General features: G+C 35.4%; 1 protein-coding gene across 10 annotated transcripts in view; it reads left to right on the forward strand.

Moving 5' to 3' along the window:
* The window catches only part of LOC126748529 (protein unc-79 homolog), a 218,350-nt gene that overhangs the window by 86,166 nt on the left and 113,077 nt on the right, over window positions 1–19,107 (forward strand). For 9 of the 10 annotated variants that reach the window (XM_050457825.1, XM_050457826.1, XM_050457829.1 and 6 more), the window contains 2 exons: window positions 2,199–2,364; window positions 11,321–11,685. In XM_050457825.1, the coding sequence (XP_050313782.1) occupies window positions 2,199–2,364; window positions 11,321–11,685 (531 nt within the window). The remainder of the gene's footprint in view (window positions 1–2,198; window positions 2,365–11,320; window positions 11,686–19,107) is intronic. The other variant, XM_050457831.1, reaches the window with a different exon arrangement.

The raw sequence follows: 19,107 nt of genomic DNA on the forward strand, positions 1-19,107 counted from the left end.
CATCAGAGGCTAATCCACTAAAATTCCTAGTAAAAAATCTCAAAAAATTCAAACGCTAATCTTTAATATATGCTCAAAAAATGATTCTTTTTTAGTTTCTTGTCAAACCAGACTGCAAGATCTTTTATACTAGTCACATAAGGCCTCTTTATTATAATTTCTTTGTAACCTTGAAAAAGCCTATGCGTATATTTTTTAACGTTTAAACACTAACCAATTCCATAATATAGTCAGATCACTCTAAAGCCCCTAGGCATCATCTTCACATCCAATGTTCTTATAAAGTTTAAGGTTCTCTGCAAACATAAACAAATAAGCAAAATTGATAAAGAGGGAAGCACAGTGGGATCTTCGTGGGACGGCTAAAGTAAAATTAAACTCTTCAAAAATTAAATGATTGATTCTTATACTCTGTACCCTTCCACTAAGAAAACTACTAAGCCATTCAACGAAGGAGGACAACTCATGAAGGACGAAAATCGAGACCCACCAACTTAGCTAGACGTATATGAAAAATTACCATGTCACAGACCTTCCAATAATCAAAGTAGATAGAATCTACTTGAAGTTTTCTTGTCATAACTTCCAACAAGCCGCCTTGTAATCTACTTAATTTTGTAATGTTGATCTTCTCCTACAGAAACTAAACTGATTTTCGGTTATCTTCTTAACATTCCAGGCTATTATATCATAGGCTATTATACTATCAAACAGTTGGAGATATGATCAGCATAGCACACTGGATAATGACTCCTCCATAATTGCTAATTTCAGTATATGTACTAGACTATCTACTGTTCGACTATCCTTCAGATGATATCAGACTCGTTTAGGATTTCACAAACATTGTATATATTTATCTCCTCCAAATGATGAGCCTTGCATCTCGCATATTCAGCCCTACATAACTTATTGGACATGTAGAACTTATGAGCTTCCTTATTTCTGCAGATTAGGTACTTCAACCTTAATGCAGTACTGTTTTACAAAAGGTATCGAGAGCAGGTGCTTAGAACTTTTTTATGTAGCCAATATTCGGTACATTGCCGACTAGAGCTAATAAAAGCTTTATATTTTTGCAATAGTTGCTATAAAATTTGTTTATTTGATCTAATCAAAAAAGTTACCTCCTTAGTCGATACTTTATAATTTATGTGAACGAAGGGGCAGGTTTGTCGGGATGCTCCGTAAGTCGAGAAGCAAAAAAAGTACGGGTTGTTGCCCTGAAGAAGCTAATTAGCAGAAACTACTAATATTCTACTTCTTGACTTACGAAGAATTCCTACAAACCTATTTTTTTCCATTTACCTATCCCTCCTTTTTTAAAAATATATTCTATAGAGCTTATCCTATAATGGTATCGTATATACGAAGTTAATTTGACCACGTTTCGAATTGGGGTACAGTCAATATATTGTAACAATGCATTAAAATATATTGCAGGAAAAATATAATTGCAATTATTCTTATGTCATGTATTTTCATTTTATTTTATACAGACTTTTTTGTGTTTTCATAATTTATTTTTATAACATTAGGTTGGAGAGGTGCCCAAATTACTTTCGCCCTATAGACATAAAAAAATATTCTAAATAAAATCTTTATAGTGTCTCTTTATTTTTTTGGGGATATTCCACATACGAGGAAAAATAGTAAGTTTTCTGCTTATTGGATTCTTGAGATATGGACTATGGACAAATAGAAAATTAAAGAACAAAACAAGATATCAAGAAAAAGAGCAAATATCATGAGTTAATCATGCAATATATTTTTTCTAAATTAAGTCTTCTATGAAAATGTATTTGCACGTATCCAGTCATCTCAGGGGTTGGGTGGGAAGATCAATGTGTTGCAATAACAAATTTAAGTCGCAAATTATAAAAAGAAAAATGGATAGTGTTTCTCTTACCCCTCCCGTTACTAACTACGGTTCACGCACAAATTGAACGTACAAAAGCATTGTCACTCTCTCTTTAACTTAATGCTTTTCCTATGAATGTTTATTCCATATTAATGCATGGATATGTAGACACATGAAAGAAAATAGCCAGTCTTGTATATAATTTTTCATATCATCTATATCGGAAAATCTCCTGCATTTTAAGGATTCACGCAAGATTGAGGATTGTGAATTAAATAACTGTTAGTTAATAACAAAAATCATACTAAAGTAAAACCTGATACTCTTATTATTTTAGACATTAACTCTTTTGGAAATATCTACTCCTTTACACTTACTTTTTGCAATATTTGGAGATGGAGTAATTAGCATGAAAGAAGTAAATGGACATAACGATACTATGCCAATAGAACAACCGTTAGATTTATTACCTGTTCCTGGTCAATCAAAAAAGAATTCTTTAAGTAAGTATATCTTAGTACATATATGTTAGAACATTGAATCCACTAGAATAAACATTGGCTGCTTTCGATTGAGTGCAACATCTACATAGGGGGCAGAGGGGATATTTTGTTGATAAACATGCTTAGTATGCCATGGTGCCAGTAATTTTAACAGAAAAAAATAAAGTGATATAATAAATTATTATAATTAGCAGAAACTGAATTGCATTTTTTATTATAAAGCAAAAGAAAGAGTGAAATTCATTTAATAACCAAAACTGTTTTGCACTATATTTACACTAATCACTAATAATTATTAATATTTTAAATTTGGATTCTTTAAATTACCAAATTTCCACTTAGAACGACAACGCTGTAAATTTCGCCTAGAAATATTCTCGCGATAAAGGTATTTGGCAACTGCGCTCGTTGTTGACATTTGGATGGTGCATCTTTCGTACAGTATTAGGATTAAAAAGATATTTTGAGTGGTTTCAGTTTCATTTTTTAATTAATATTAAAACTTAAAACTCCCTATTTGCGGAAAAATGATAAAGGAATCTGAGTCACATATATCAAGAAAAAGAAAATTTAAATCCACAGGCGAGTTAGGTGTCAATGGTGTCATCCTTCTAGGTTATAATATCATAAAAGAAGACATTTGTGAAGTATCTATTGAGTATTGGATACCAAAACTAAGCTTTTTCCCTCAATATAATGCCCGTGTCTCCTGGAATTGCAAAGGAATTTTAATAATTTTTTGTCCAGATATAAAAAATCAATAACTAAATTGATTTATAGTAGTTATAAACCCCTACAAAGTAAAGTTTTTTTTGTGAGAATTAATTAAAGTCGAATGTTAAAGAAATGAAAAAGGCTCCCAAAGGAATTGAATTAAATTTTTTTCTATAATAGATAAGAAATATCTAAACGGATTTGAGATGGTTGCAATCCTTTACAAATGAAAGTTTATTGCTTAAAAATTGTTGAGTTATTAAATGTTATAAACGGCTATAACTCCCAAAGGATATGGATAAAACTTTTCCTTATAGCCGTTAGGAGTTATAGCCCTTTATATTTTTTAACATCTAACAATTCAATAATTTTTTCCAAAAAACTTTTGTTTGTAAAGGTTTGCAACCACCTCAAATGCGTTTAGTTATATTTATTATATATTATAGAAAAAAGATTAATTCATTTCTTTAACATTCGACTTTAATTAATTCTCACAAAAAAAACTTTACTTTGTAGAGGTTTATAACCACTATAAATCAATTTAGTTATTGATTTTTAATATCTGGACAAAAAATTATTAAAATTCCTTGGGGATATCAGGAGATGCCGCTATGCTAATGTGGGGATCGCGTCGCTCACATCAGTCGTGCTACAGCGTTTCACGGTGGTTTCACTATGAACAAACGCATTTCTATTTTGCTCGAAAAGTCTTACTTAAAATACAAATTCGTGAAAAAATTTCAACGCAGAAGGAGTAAAACCAATATTATATACTTGGAAAGGCATTTACATGCTGAATTCCATCATCCGTATAAACAGTTGAGAAGTCAACCCACCAAATTTAAGGAATATGCACGAATGTTACCAACAACATTTGATTACATTTTAAAGGCTATAAAACCTGCCAACTATTAAGTTCTACAAACTTTTAACGAATTATATCTGTCGAATAAAGATTAATACTGACTCTTAGGTAAGTAAAAAAAAGTACTTATTAGCTTCTATTAGATTTACATAGTTAAATGTAAAAAAAAACTTCACAAAAAGGCTAATGAAATTCTAAATAATATAGTTAATACCTCAGTACAGTGGTTATTACTTATGATCTACTCTAACATGTTTGTAGGAGTAACCTTAGAGGAGGGCAAAGCTGAATCATTTCTTTCTAGTTTTTTTATGAATATTTGTTGCATATGTGTCCTAAACTGCAGTTTATTCAATGCTGGGAGTTGTTACATAAACGGTAATAAAGACTTAAGCCAGCATATGTCATCATCGTCCTCGTTGATTTGTTCCTTACGTAAAAAGTTCATTTTCTCTCTTTTTCAATTTCAAGGAAAGCCTCGAAATTCATCGCCAACTTTTTTTTTCTTACAAGAGCAATTTTGTGTTACTAGAGATGCGCGCTTTGAAGGCATGAAGCATGACGGCATCTGCTGAAGAATGGAACTGGAGGGCAACTGTTGGAGAATGATGCAGTCTCGTGGGTCTAGCCCAGATGTGGAAATCATAGTCCCTGGTTGCAGAGTGATGTGATCATTGCTTTCCGTGCTTACTGTAGTACTGCTGTCCTCTGCCATAGACATCCACGACTCAAGCTCACTAATTTCTTCAACAATTATATGTTTACCTGTGTTTATTGATTCGTCATCCATAGTTGCCGATCCCGATAGAATTGTACTATTGCTTTCTTCGTTAGAGAATTCTTGTGAATTTTCTGATTGTTCGAATTTACCAGTAGTTTTTCGAGGCTTTATTATTATTCTTAAATTGACATGCATTCAAAATGAGGCCATGGCCTTTATATTTTGGCTCGCTGTCAGCATCAGCTCCTAAACGGGGTTTTAGATTTTTTTTCAATTCCCTACAAAAAGTATCTCGCAGATGTTTCCATTTTTTCTTGACGGTATCACCTGAAATAAAAAAATTGTAAATTAAACCTGCTTTTATTCCATACTCCAGTTGTACTGTAATGGAAATAATTTTTTTTTCAAGGCCTGTTCCTCGGGTTGTTCTGAATGTTTTACTCTGTTACATCAAATAATTTTTAAAAGCTTGTATAATTAAATAACCTTTTGATTTTAGATACTTGGCTACTGGGGTACAATTTCGCCAAATCGCTTTCTCATTCAGAATTTCGAAATCATCTGGTTCCAACATTGTCATCGAAGTTCGTGTAGGTATATGGAATACATTATTACCAATTTACATGGCTAAACCCACTGTAAAAGACTTCAGACTAATAGCGCAAAGCTTTTGGGACAGATGGCAATATCCTCACTGCGTTGGAAGCATCGACGGGAAACACATCCGCATAGAAAAACCGAGAAACTTTGGTTCTATGCATTATAACTACAAGGGTTACTTTTCAATCGGATTACTGGTTGTAATTGATGCAAACTATAAGTTTGTAATGGATGATGTAGGCTCCTATGGTAAAGATAACGACGCAGGAGTGTTTGACAACTGTCCCCTTAAACAGTCTCTTAAACTGGGAAGACTGCAAATAGCCAAGGAAAATTTGCCAGGGTCTAATATAGAAGCACCATACGTTTTAGTGGGAGATGCTGCATTCTCCCTGAAAAAATGTCTAATGAGCTCTTTGCCGGGCAAGAATGATGGTGGAATGCTCTTTCTGCTCAATAGTATCTAAATTTCGAATTTTACAGAAAGCTATCGAACCGAATGTAGAAAATGTTAAGCATATAGTAAAAGCAATCACTTTGCTTCACAATATAATTCTCGATTTAGAATCCATGACTGAAGCCGAAACCACATCTTTTCGTGAGGCCTACCGGCATTTACTAAAAACACCGCGCCAGAATTTAGAAAAAAGTTTAATGCTTCATCCCGGGCAGCTATTACAGTAAGAGAGAAATTCAAACAATTTTTTGAACAACATTCTATAAATAGGAATGTTGATATTTTTGTACTTACCTGTCGTTCCCATGACTTCACCTACCTTTCTCCAATCTCTGTGCGTTAATAGTCTGTTGTGGTAACTCTTATATCTCAAAACAGGATGTTCCTGTAATAAATTGATTAAAATTTCTAGATCCATGCTTTGAGTTAGTTCCGACAATAACGTGCGAATCGCGCGAAATTATCAACCCAACTGATTGTATCGCATCATTTTGTATCGTATGTACGCCGCTCGTCGCGTGCAATCGCTTAAGTTGCTTTTTTTATTAACTCTTTTGTTAAGATTTTTTTTTTTATTCTGAAAAATTTGTTGATTACTCTTAAAGTATATCTTAAAGTAAGTATATAACGAAACTTTTACACAGTACATTTTTTACCTGTTACAAAATAAAACATATTAAATAATATTCACTGGATTAAGAAAAATATATATTGAATGAAAAATTGAAAAGTCGATTTGACGTCATTGTCTGAGATTGTGAACTCAAACAACCTTGTCTACGGTTTGCAGCTAGGCTTATTCTAGGCATTCAATGTTCTAAGGTTAGTACCTAAATAATCTTTATAGTCATTTATTCAACCATAATCTAGAAGCAAGTAATTTATTTTTAACAACACTACAAATTCCTTGAACTCAGATGTGAACGTCCGACAACAACGCGATTTTTATGACGAAGAAGCGGTCTCGAGAAAGATAAGTCGTATGAATAACACGAGTATTCTGGCTTGAATAAAACGGCTGCAGACATTTCGCATGTTAAGTGTTGGTAAAAACGATACTCAACATCCATGTGGAATATCTGCATCTATTTTATTAAAATTTAATAAGCATATTCTTTATTAATATCAATCATCTAGTTTCAAAACCTGACAAATCCATGCAGGTCAATTTTTCAGAACTGACAAAAAACTATTTTGCTATGAGAACTCTTTCGTATATGCGTTTTAATATGTTAGTATTTAGAGGAATAGTTAATTAACTTAAAAAAAATATTCTTTTTTGCAAAAGAACATAAAATACACCAAAATTATAATAAATTAATAAGGATTAGTCGGTATTTGATTTTGACCTATGGATTTGTCGGTATTTGAAACTTAAACATGTGAGTTTAACAAAGTTTGATTTATATTTTTGCATAAAATCAAGATACAAGATTAGCAAAGTAATTTTGGTTATTTGCACAAATATGAATCAATAATTAAACAACTAGATCTGGAACGTCCTCAACAGGTTCTCAAACATTATTACAAATGGCAGGTTCCTCTGGATTTCCATGATTCTCTTTCATCTTTTCCTTACTAGGATGTACACTTAATACAATTGGTTGTAGGATACTTGCTGCTGACTTCCCTTTTTAAAAATCGATTGGTATGCACCAATATCCCACCTGTAAGATTATTTACCTCGAACTGTTACTCTTTTACTCTTTCCTCTCAGGAAAAATTGTTAACACATATTGAATTTAGGAGTTTAACTGAATTTTGGGCATCCTTTTTTCAGGTATTAACAGCAACATCACGGCCCAATGAATAAATGGTTCCATGACCTTTAAATATTGTAAGATACTCTTCTGGAGATACCATACCATACTGAAATTGGTCATAACGGATTTGTCGCCATTTGATTTTAAATCTGTATGGTTTTGTCGGATTTTGAAACTGACACTGTATTTAAAGCATACACTTAAATCAAATTTGAAAGGCTTTGCACTATACATAATGTATCAGATTGTAGAGGATAGAGACTGCATTGACGTTAAAAACCGAAAATTGATCAGAAATGGATTCGTCGGGTTTTGAAACTAGACGATTCGTATAATTCGTGTAAGATCTTACAAAACGAAACGTAATGTAGCGTTCTTGGCGTTGTGAATTTAAACTCTATGCACAAAGATAGTCAACTAATTTACACGTATTCATTCAGCAGGATCACTTAAGACTAATAGAAGTTTTTATTTACTACTATTCATTTGCATTTAAAAATCGTGCAAATATTTCGACTTGAACTGGCCTCTTAGCGGTGAGGGCTCCATATATACTAGCTAGATCATGGTTTCGGAAGATTCGCTAACCTTCCACGTGTCTCAAGAATTATAGTGCGGTGTGCCCGCTTCCGTCACTGCGATGATTCCGGAATAAGGAAGAGAAGATATGTTTGCAGCGTTCCCAATACCGGTACACTGCTCCCACCCTAAGCTCATTTCGTCCCGAAATGTCGATGTCAATATTTTCAATATCCTCTTGGAACGGGATCTCTCGTGGAAATAACAATCCCGCTTTTCCCTAGAGAACGACGTTGAAGAGTATAACAGCACACTAATTTGGACGTCTGTAAACCTGAAGTCCACCTCTAACATACTGCGATTCATAGTCTAGTCCAAGTCTAAGGCAATTCTCCCTTTAGAGAACACCAAGTATCCCAAACGTCCTTGGTTGGCTTGGTAACCAGATATAAAATCTTTGTACCAATCTTATCAGTTATCTTGAAGGCTTACCGACGTAGCTCTTTTTTTTCCGAATTTTCGTCAAAAAACCTCAGCTATTCCTCTAGGTACTTGTAAATCCTTCGTCTCACAATGTGCCAAAAAATACTCATCTGGAGCAATAAACAGATTTTGCTTCACTTCACAGGTCACGTAGTACGGTCACAATTATTGCGGCCAATAGAATGATGCGCTATGAATTTATCGAATGTCAAGTTCGACCCTGATTAGATTTTGTATTCTGTATGACTTCCAGAACTTTGTATGACCCATCCAAGGACTTTTAAAATTTCGGTGGCAGACCTTTTTTTTGTAAAACCGATATTTTACATCTGTCTTTGTCATTGATATTATATGGGTCCTTCATCCGATCACCAGCATCTTAAATGAAAATGCGAATTTATTTATGAATGACATTTTTCTGCGCAGCTCACAGACGTAGTCCTCCCCGGCAACTGGCATCGGTTCCTGGCGGGCAATCAAACTTCAGATCGCATGGGAGATTGGGGTTCTCTTCTCATCTCTATTCGAGCCGGAGATTCTCCTGTGCTTTCATAGATAGCCGATCGATAAGCAAGCAGGAACAAATGAAGAAACCTATCCCAGTCTCTTTGTTGGCTAGTTTGGCCAAATACCGATTAATGGTTTTATTCATTCGTTTCACCATGCCATCTGACTGCGGATGTAACGCAGTAATCCTCTTTTTCTTGATTCCAAGCGTCTAACAGATGTTCTGGAACTAGCTGGATTTGTTGAAGTAGTTCATCACGACCACGATGTACTCATGTTCTGCTTCTAATTTGAGAAACAGACCGGAAACGTCAATAGCAGTCCTTTCAAAGGGACTTCCCAAGTTGTACTGACGCATCAAAGCCTTCTGCTTTCTCTGTGGCCTACTATTACTTACCGCACTTACGTCTTACTATTGATTGACCCAGTAAAATATTACTATCATTTTTTCCCAGCTTGTTAATCAAGATGTCCTCTTGATACACCCACATGGATTTCCTCAAGAACTCCGAAATCCCACATTTAGGCATAAAAATTTGCTTTCTTTCCTCTTTGCCGTCGAAATCAACTATTTTTCGTTGCAAGAGTCCGTCTTTCAAAATTAGGGAGTTACATTGCCCCTATGACTTAAAACTGGAAGAATCCTTTTTCCAAGTTGGCTTCTTCCCTTCCTTTATCCAGTTTAGGACTCCCTGGATTTCGAAATATTTCTCCTGGTTTCTTATAAGATCTCCATTTTGCCAAGTATCATTGATCATCTTAGTTCTTAACAACTGAACATCTTTCTCCTCTTCCCGCTGATAATGCTTGCAACTCCGTTTTTGTCCGACAGACTTTTTTTAATACGATTTCCAAAAAAATACAGGTCGATACGATTGCTCTTTCGCATCGACCTTCCTTAGATTAGCGAGAGTGGAACTAGCGCCTTCTGAACAACGTCTTTTTATCGGACCTGATTTGCTACATTTCGAACACTCCACTGTGCATCAGCTTTAAATTCTTGCAAGGTCTGCGCCGACTTTTGGCACCGATTGTTCAACAACAAGTATGTAGTAGATATATTCCAGATGTGACTGCCCATAATACATCTCCAAATGCCTCTTCAGGTGTTCGTAGACTTCTTGCTTTTCGCGGAACGTTTTTTGTAGGATGGCGGCAGCATCTCCTCTTAAGGTCAACATAGGGTCAGTCACCTTTTCCCTGGGTAACCTACCGCAAAGCAACGGATATTTCCAGAATTTCTTCTTTTAATTCCTTCTTATTTTCAAAAATTTTGTCCTTCAACCTGGTAGAATTCCTTCTTAGCTTTTCCTTAAGCTCACTTTTAAAATTGGCATTATTTTCCAAAATCTTGTCAACCTGGCATAATTTTCTCTTAGTGTGCACAGTTTTCTTCTAGTTTTGCTGAAATGTTTTCCATTTTTGCAGTATTTTTCAGCAATTTAGCTTCTAGGTTGGTAGAATTTTCTTCCATCTTTGCAGAATTTTTCAGCAATTCATTTTTTAAGCCTTAAAATATTTGAACGATATCGCTTGTATCAGGAAAAACAAACTTGTCCGAGTCATCAACTTCCTCAAGTAATGCGTTACAAAGCAGCTCCTGCAGGTTCGCTTTGTTTTCCGTCGACTCGCAGTCCCTTTCCTCCAGCTCCCTTTTCAGCTTACCAATTTTTAAATCCCTCCACACATTTTAGTCCGATTTATTTCAGTTCAGTTTTAGTATTTGTGTCGATTTAAAAGTCACCCCAATATTCCGACTTGAACTGGCTTTTTATATACTCGCCAGACCATTATTCTGATAGATTCGCTAACCTTCTACGCATCTCCAGAGATGTCATGCGGTGTTCCCTCATGCGTCACCGCGATGATTCCGGAATGACGAATAGATTATATATTCGCAGCATTCCCAATATCGTTACAATAGCTATGCGAACGTAGATAGCTTATTGATAATTTTCGTACTTAACATTAGATCGCATTATAATATACTAGATGCTCTGGTATCTAATTGTAGTGTGGACGCAACAGAGAATCTGGGCCTTCACATCTGAGCTAAAGTAATTTGTGACACACCAAACGCCAACAACTTCATCATGATTTATTAAGTGAATGATCGTGCCCTCAGTCACTAAGCTTTAGTGTTTCATCGGATTTAAGTCGAAATAAAGGCTCTTAAATGATCAAACTTATATTTGGTAAACATTTGGATCTCCATAAAAACACTTTTAATTTCGAGCTGAATCCAACAACACACTAAAACTTAATTATGATTAACGTATATGTAAAAAAAATATACAGCATCATTTATTAATTAGAATTTTTTTTAGCCACCGAAGATATCCAACAGTTCGATGGTTCTTCAAAAACATCAATAGCTGAAGAAGAGGTTAACGCAAAATCACCAATGGAGATGGAATCTGAAAATAAGTTGTCTTGTTGCATTTTAATGCTTGATATACTGCTTAAACAAATGGAACTTCAAGAGATAGACAAACATACAGGTCTAAGTTCCTCGCTGTGCAAAAATGTGTGTTCGCTTTTAAAAAGCATGGTTACGGCTGCTTGGATTAGCTCTCATTCATGCTCTTCCAAAATGGAATGTACTTACTGCGAGTGCAGTATCATGTGGCATCAACTAGCTTATGAACTTGTTATTTATTTATCTCCTGTTACTCTCGCACACCCTCCTGATGTAAGACTTTAGAATATTTTTATTCTCCGATATATTTATGCATGCCTATTTTTATTAATTAACAGAGCAATACCTTTTTAGATTTTTTCCACTCGATTTTTTAAATATCTGATTTTTTCGTTAAATTAACTATTTTGTACCGTTATATTTGTTTGTAGTTTTGATACAGGGTGGAAATTTAAAAGATGCATTTTTAGGAAACATTTATTCTGGCACCTTACATTACAACCAATTTTCTTTTAACATGGGCATCATTGCCATCAACGAGTACCTATACATCCCAAACTTTGTAATTCCCATCCTGTTTAATTAATCTTAACAATATAATAAAACATTGCGCTTTTCCTAACTTTCTGAAAAATTAAACTTATTAATTGTTAAATTCAATTAACGAAACTTCTGCTTCACGTTTCCGAACTAATTTGCAAATATGATTATTCTAAAAAAAATTGAAAAAACGACTATTTGGTGGCTGACTGGTAAATTTCAGGAGGAAATGCAGGATGTCTCGAAAAACTCCACTGCAGCTTGGTGGAGGCTGTAGATCAAACACATTAATTAAATAACTGTTTATTTATTTATAATTTTGCTTAATTATGGTCTATAATAATTCTTCAACATTTTTTGCCATTTATTTCAGTACAAATATTGCACCATCGGCTCATTGACTCGCGACACCTTTTTAATATTTCGGGAATAATTCAACATGGCACAAGTCATCCTTATCCTTAATAAAAGATCTTATATCTCCAAAAAAATTAGGAGACTAAAATCGGGTTAACAGCGAGAAACTCCACAGAATTCATCATTGAATGGATCCTCTTCGAATCCATCGTGTGGGAAATCGTTGATCTAAAAACCGGCGCAAATTTTTACTGTGATGTATTCATATCATATATTCCAAGAGCCCTATAGGATTTTGGATTTATAGACTATAGGAATTGTGAAATTTTAAAGATTGTTGATGTGAGAGACGGGTCCGACAAAATCTATACAGGTTAGGTTTATTCGTCTTCGGAAATAACCCTAGGAAATCCTAATAATGTTTCCAATGAGCTAAGAAGTAAAGTTCAGAATTTCCATGGCGTAAGTGGCACTGCTCAAACAATATCAACAACAGAAATGCTGCTTATTACAAATGACGCTAAGACCCAAGCCCTGCAAATCATGTCAATTTTGTTGGCTTGAGAAATGGGTACGAGCAGACAATCGATACCTGCAAAGAAAAATACGAGAGAGTGAAAAACAAACTTTTCAACTGCGCAAATGGATTAAGATCATTCTGATCTGTAACAAAAGCAGTTAGTCAAGGATAAAAAACTTGTTAGGTAAAAAATTCCACTATTTACTAGGGTAGATGGTTTCTCCTGTAGATGGAACTGTTTTCTTTTTCATACAGAAGAGGTGTCTTCCCAGGAAACTAGAAACTTGGGCGGACTCGATACCCAAGAAAGGAAAAAAAAGGATGCTTATCAATTACCGTCCGATTGCTTTAGTCCTTTTCGCTAGGGTAATAGAGAAACTTGTCAACCGGAAATTTTAAAATACCTGGATTCCACGAACATCATTAGCAACCGTGAGTATGGTTTTCGAAAACACAGGTCTACTCGCGATCTGTTGGCCTATGTTATACATATTTAGATCAAGGCTATCGAGAAATATGGTGCATCTCCTGCAATATCTTTAGATATTTCAAAGGATTCGATAGGATCTGGCATGAAAGCCTCTTATCGAAACTGAATTCTTGTTTTTGAATGTTTGCCAGCAACTCTTGTTGCTTGGGACACTTTTTAAAATGAAAAGACTGTATATTCCACAACATCTTTTAATGCTTTACAAAGTCAGATATGTCCATCTCTTGCTCTCACATAAAGAGCAACTCTGTACCCAAAATTTGAAGCTGTTTGATTTCATCCAGAAAAGGGCCATGCCTCTTATTGGAGATCACAGATAATCAAAAGCTTTAACGAAAACCATCACTTTGACCGATGTGCAACAAGAGTACCTTTTTTATAGGAAAAAGTTTAATTTTTAAAAAATAATAAATTCACCGTTTCAGTGCCCCTAACTTTCTTAATATTTCGCCCTATACATATAGAAACTTTTTGTACTATTTTTAGGAGTACAACTTTTTCTACACCATTTCAATGACACCCTGTATACTCGGCTGACCATGATTCCGGAAGATTCGCTGACCTTCTAGAGACGTTGTGCGATGCGCCACTTGTATCCTTCCAGAATAACGGATAATCATCTGGTATTCTCAACGTTTCCATTATCATTACACTGCCCCTTCCCTAAGCTCATTTGGTATTTGGTCACGAAATGATTCCAAACATGACATCCACTATATCTCAATATCGGCAGACGGTGCTTCTCTTGCAACTGGACCTCAAGAAATAAGAACCAACGGTTTTCTCCAAAGAACGACGTTTTAGAGGTTAACAGCACACCAGAGCTTGCACGCCTGTAGACCTGAAGACCTCCAGTCCAGGTAATCGAGTCCGCATGAGAGTTTGGGTATTGTTAGGCTTCTCAGATCCTCGGCAAGAAACTTCTCCTTTAGAGAACACTAAGCGTCCCAGAAGTCCTTATGAGTTGGCTTCTGGTGCAATGCCTCTATGGTAATAAGGTAGAAGATCTTTCTATCAGTCTCTTCATTTAAAATGCTTGCTCGGTTAAACTGACAAAACTCCTGACTTTTCCTGAACTTTCTACGGAAAACTCCTCCAGACATTTGTAAATCCTTAGCTATACCATGTGCCAGAGCAGACTCAGCTGAAGCAATAAACAGATCTTGCTGTACTTCACAGGGACCGCGAATTGTTGAACTTGAATTTGTTGCAGCTCAGCGTCTTCATGGTTTCCATAATAACAGCCAGTCGGGCTGCAATGTCAGCTTCACATTCTTGCAAGGACTCTTCTGACTTTTGGCACTGATTTTCCAACTGCGACATTCTTCTGTAGGATGGCAGCAGCATCTCCTCTCAAGGCCAATGTAAGGGTAGAGGCCTCCTCCCTAGATGACTTACCCTTTGGTTTTGCAGCCTTTTCAAACTGACGCTGATAAATATTTCATGATGTTGACCATCGAATTGAGGCGGTTTGAGGCGCATCAGCCCATCAGGTTCCATATTACTACAAACTTCGTTCTTATTGTCCACTGCTCAAGGTGTACTGGTTTTTCCCATTCATTAGGTGTAGATTAAAACAATTAAAAATAGTCCACTAATTTATTAACACACTTACACTACTAAACACGATCACTTACTACTACTAGAAATGCTTATTTCCACCGTCTTTATGTCAGATTTAAATCTCGCGCTACGCTATGTTCCGAACCAAACTTCGACTAAACTGTCAACTTACTCCCAGCAGCGATGCCGCTGCTTATATACTTGGCTGACCATGAATCCGGAAGATTCGCAGACCTAGAGACATGGTATGATGTGCCGCTTGTATCATTTCGGAATGACGGAGAATCAGCTGGTATTCTCGACGTTTCCAATATCGTTACAGTGTCGTTTCGAGACACCCTGTATTTATTGCTTGTATGTAACTCCATTTTCAAACTGCAACGTATTAAAAATATAGGTTTATTATTTTCTTCTATATATCTTTTATTACTTTTTTTATTAACAATTTTTTTAACCAATTTTGTAGCTAAACAATGAAAAAAAATGAACATCAATAGCAAGCTTTACAAAGCACCAGAAAAAATATTGCATTTTAAGAGACAAACTTTAAATACGGAAACATTCAACAATGTTATAAAGCTTAAAAGTAATTAAGTCAACAGCACCACACACTTGTTGCTAAAATACTTTAAATTATACAAAAGTTTTACCCAAACCGCATTCGATATTTTAGTTATTAAAAAGAGATCAACAAAATGAGCCAAATGGATCAGAAATATATACAGGGTAACCGACCGCAAATGTCGCACCCCTATTTGTGCCTGCCCTGGTCTGTATTGGTAAAAACGCGTGTATGAGCCAATTTTGATTTCTAGAGGGACGTCTTTTGATATAGAGTTATATAAAACAGGTAGACCCAAAAATAAGATATTACAAAGCACTTGAAATTTTTAAATAGGAACCTATAGTTGTCTCAGTAAATTCACTCGGTCATACATCTTTGAAAATAGAGATGGTCTTGTCCAATTCAACCTTATCAATCTCTGCACATTTTGCTGGGATAATATTTTGTATCTTGGAAACCAGATCTCGTTGCTTTAAAAATCTTGTTTCAAGCTCTTCAGAATACTTATCCAAAAATGGAATATAGATTGACCTATAGTACTCTTCAGCATTTCCAGCATAGTTGTCCGGATTTTTCTGACGTCCTGCTCGTCGAGGAACCGTTAGCACGGGCTCAATCGATTCAGCAATCTGTGTCGCTGATTCAAAAATTTCTCGAAATGTTTCGTCTGCCTTTGTACGCATATTATTTATTTCATCATGGACATCGTTCGCGTATTCAATGCATTTACTTAGATCACAATCTTCTTTCTTCAAGTGATGCGAGGTGTTCAATCTCACGCGTTTCGCAAAATTTCAGAAGACGAATTTGCTTGGCGCCAGTCTTCGATTCAAGAATGGTTTCCTTTAAAAATAATTCCAGCCTTGTTACAATTTCGAGAGAAACTGACGACTTTTTTGACCGTCCCCAAGCAGTTGCGAATCGGTGCAATGTCGCATGCGTGACAGATAGTCAGATTCAAATTGTGGTTTGCACAATGAAAATAAGGTGCATCTAAACCTTAATTTTAAACAATAGCTGCACATCCTTTGAACTCTCCACTTATGGCTCGTGCTCCATTATAAACTACAACAAAGATCATCGACAGTATTATATTATTTTCTGCTTTGAAAATTATTTATGACATTGAAGTACGCTGAAATGCGAATTCACCTTGCTTTTTCATGTATTGAATCTCAATGCAAAGTTTTTTCAACGATGTTAACAGTGTATTAGCCAGTCCTGCGACTGTCACATTCTCTACAGGTACAAAACACAAAAAATCTTCTTGTATGACTTGTTTCTCTGCAACTTTTCGTACATACCGGACTCTATTCCACCTATATAAGTCGTTTAATCGACAGTGACTGCAAAAAACCTCATCTTATTTAGACGATTTACTATTTCATTCGTAATTATCTCCCGTCCAGCCTCGATAATTTCATTCTGTGTCTTATAGCTTAGATAGATTGCAATAGCCCCAGCCGTCATCAAGTGGTTTCGCAGAAACTCATCCCCGCACTCTACTGCATAACGTAGGAGAGCTCTGAGATTACCGTCGTTATCTTCCGGCATATCCATGGACATAGCACTATCATCTCGACGACCTCGAAGGGCTACTCTTTGTCGACAACAAAATAAGACTGCACGGATAATTGACACAATAATTTCTTTCTGTTCTCGATCTGCAACTTTTTTCGGCTTAGATCAATGTCAGTAATGACATCGTTCTTCTTGTTTTCATAAATAAGCTTGAATTTGCCCGCATCGGTGTTGGGGTCATCGTGATACTTTGTCGCTACATGTTCTTTAAACCTGTCTAAAGCCTTTCTCCAATTTTTTCGACCAATTTTGATGAGCGCCTTTGAATTTTCATGGCTGCCGTTCAAAACTTGCTCTTTTGCAAATATTAAACACGATTTACAATACGCTGCATCTTCAACAGCTGAGTAATGCCAAAGGTATGTTCGCAACCACGATAGCTGGAATTTCAGATTTTTACCACTAATTGTCGATGCCGGAAACACAAAAAACGCATCTGGTGTCCATACATTTGCTAGAAGCTGATATTTTTCTACATAGTTCAATGTTCTTCGACAAAACCGTTCCACGTCATTATCTCGATCTAGCAACTTTTGCGCCTTCTGAGGTTAACAAGAAATGAATTTTAGACGTTGAGCTCATTATGATTCGGATTCATATTATAAAATACTCATCACTCAGGTAGAAATTTCCCTAGGCATTATTATACTTCGTCAAAAAATCAATACTAACTTCAAACTTTACTTTATCTGTCTCGTGTTGTTTCGATCTTTTTGCTGACGTTGATTCTTCGGCTTGTTCAACAGGCTGTTCCGAATTCTCGGATTTTTCGTCAAGATTTTTCCGCTTGAAAAACTTAGTAATTTTCATTGGAGGCATTTCTCCAGCAGGAGGATTTACCAAGATAGCACGAATACTCGATCTACGATCGAGTATTCGTGCTATCGACGACGATCTACACTCAGAAATCAATGAATCGAAATTGCATATACGGCTTACACTATTATTCGATTATTGATTATTTGACTGTTGACAGAACGCAAGGTTAGCGTGGCCTGACCTGTAAACGTCAAAACCGCAATAGAGGTTACTTGCGTTCAAACGCTCCGCGCTCGTAACACCCTCCAGTCTTGCGGACTTGTGTGACATTGGCGCGCTATTCGAATAATGGTATTATAGATAAATCGTAAATTGTATTCGCTGTATATTATAACCGCTGCCGAAGATTCACACTCGTTTTGGAATTTACATCTGTATAATAATAGGTATATATCATGGATGGATAAATATTATCATGATTATAAGTGAGGTAAAGACACCAATGCGTGAAATTTTTCGTGAAACCGATATTTCGGGGGGGTCCGGACCCTCCGTCCCTGACTCTAGATGAAAAAACGCCCCCCTAGAAATCAAAATTGATGTATCCGAGCGTTATTTCGCAAATATACCAAGAGAGTCACAAATCGAGGTGCGACCTCTTCGATAAGCCGATACATTCCGATTTTAGCTCCTAAATTCTTGAAAAATACGGATTAATTGAAAAAAATATTTATAAAAACACAATAACGGTAACTTTAATGATAAGAACAAAAAATCACAGAATAAAAGCATGTCATATTATGTTCCGTATAGTTATAAGTAGTATAAGTATAAGTTAGCCTGTTCGAAATATTTAACGTTAAAAATGATTTTTACCCTTTAACTTTGTAAATTCATTCAGTAACTTCAGTAACTCCATTCCAGGGAGTAGCATAATATTCTGATCAATATTTATGCAACGATACCATATTTATTATAGTTATTAGGAAAAAAAACATTTTAGAACTTTTCAGAAAGGGATGGAAAAACAACAAAACTTTTTTCATAAATTAACAGCATGTTCATTTTGTCTATGTTGAACTGCACCCACACAGTTCCTTTATTATATAGTTTTATATTTTAAAAACTCGGTCCTAATTAATGATAAAATAGCAAAATTTTCTTCAAAACTGTCTTCTTTATTGGGATATTAATTATTTGCATCCTTATTAAGATACTGAAATAATATTTTTTAACCTATTGTTTCTGAAAAGTATAATATGTAAATATATTATACTTTTCATATACAGTGACCGCCTAAAGTTTTGCATAAATTCGATA

Source organism: Anthonomus grandis, chromosome 22 (assembly GCF_022605725.1).
Source record: "Anthonomus grandis grandis chromosome 22, icAntGran1.3, whole genome shotgun sequence".
Classification (NCBI taxonomy): domain Eukaryota; kingdom Metazoa; phylum Arthropoda; class Insecta; order Coleoptera; family Curculionidae; genus Anthonomus; species Anthonomus grandis.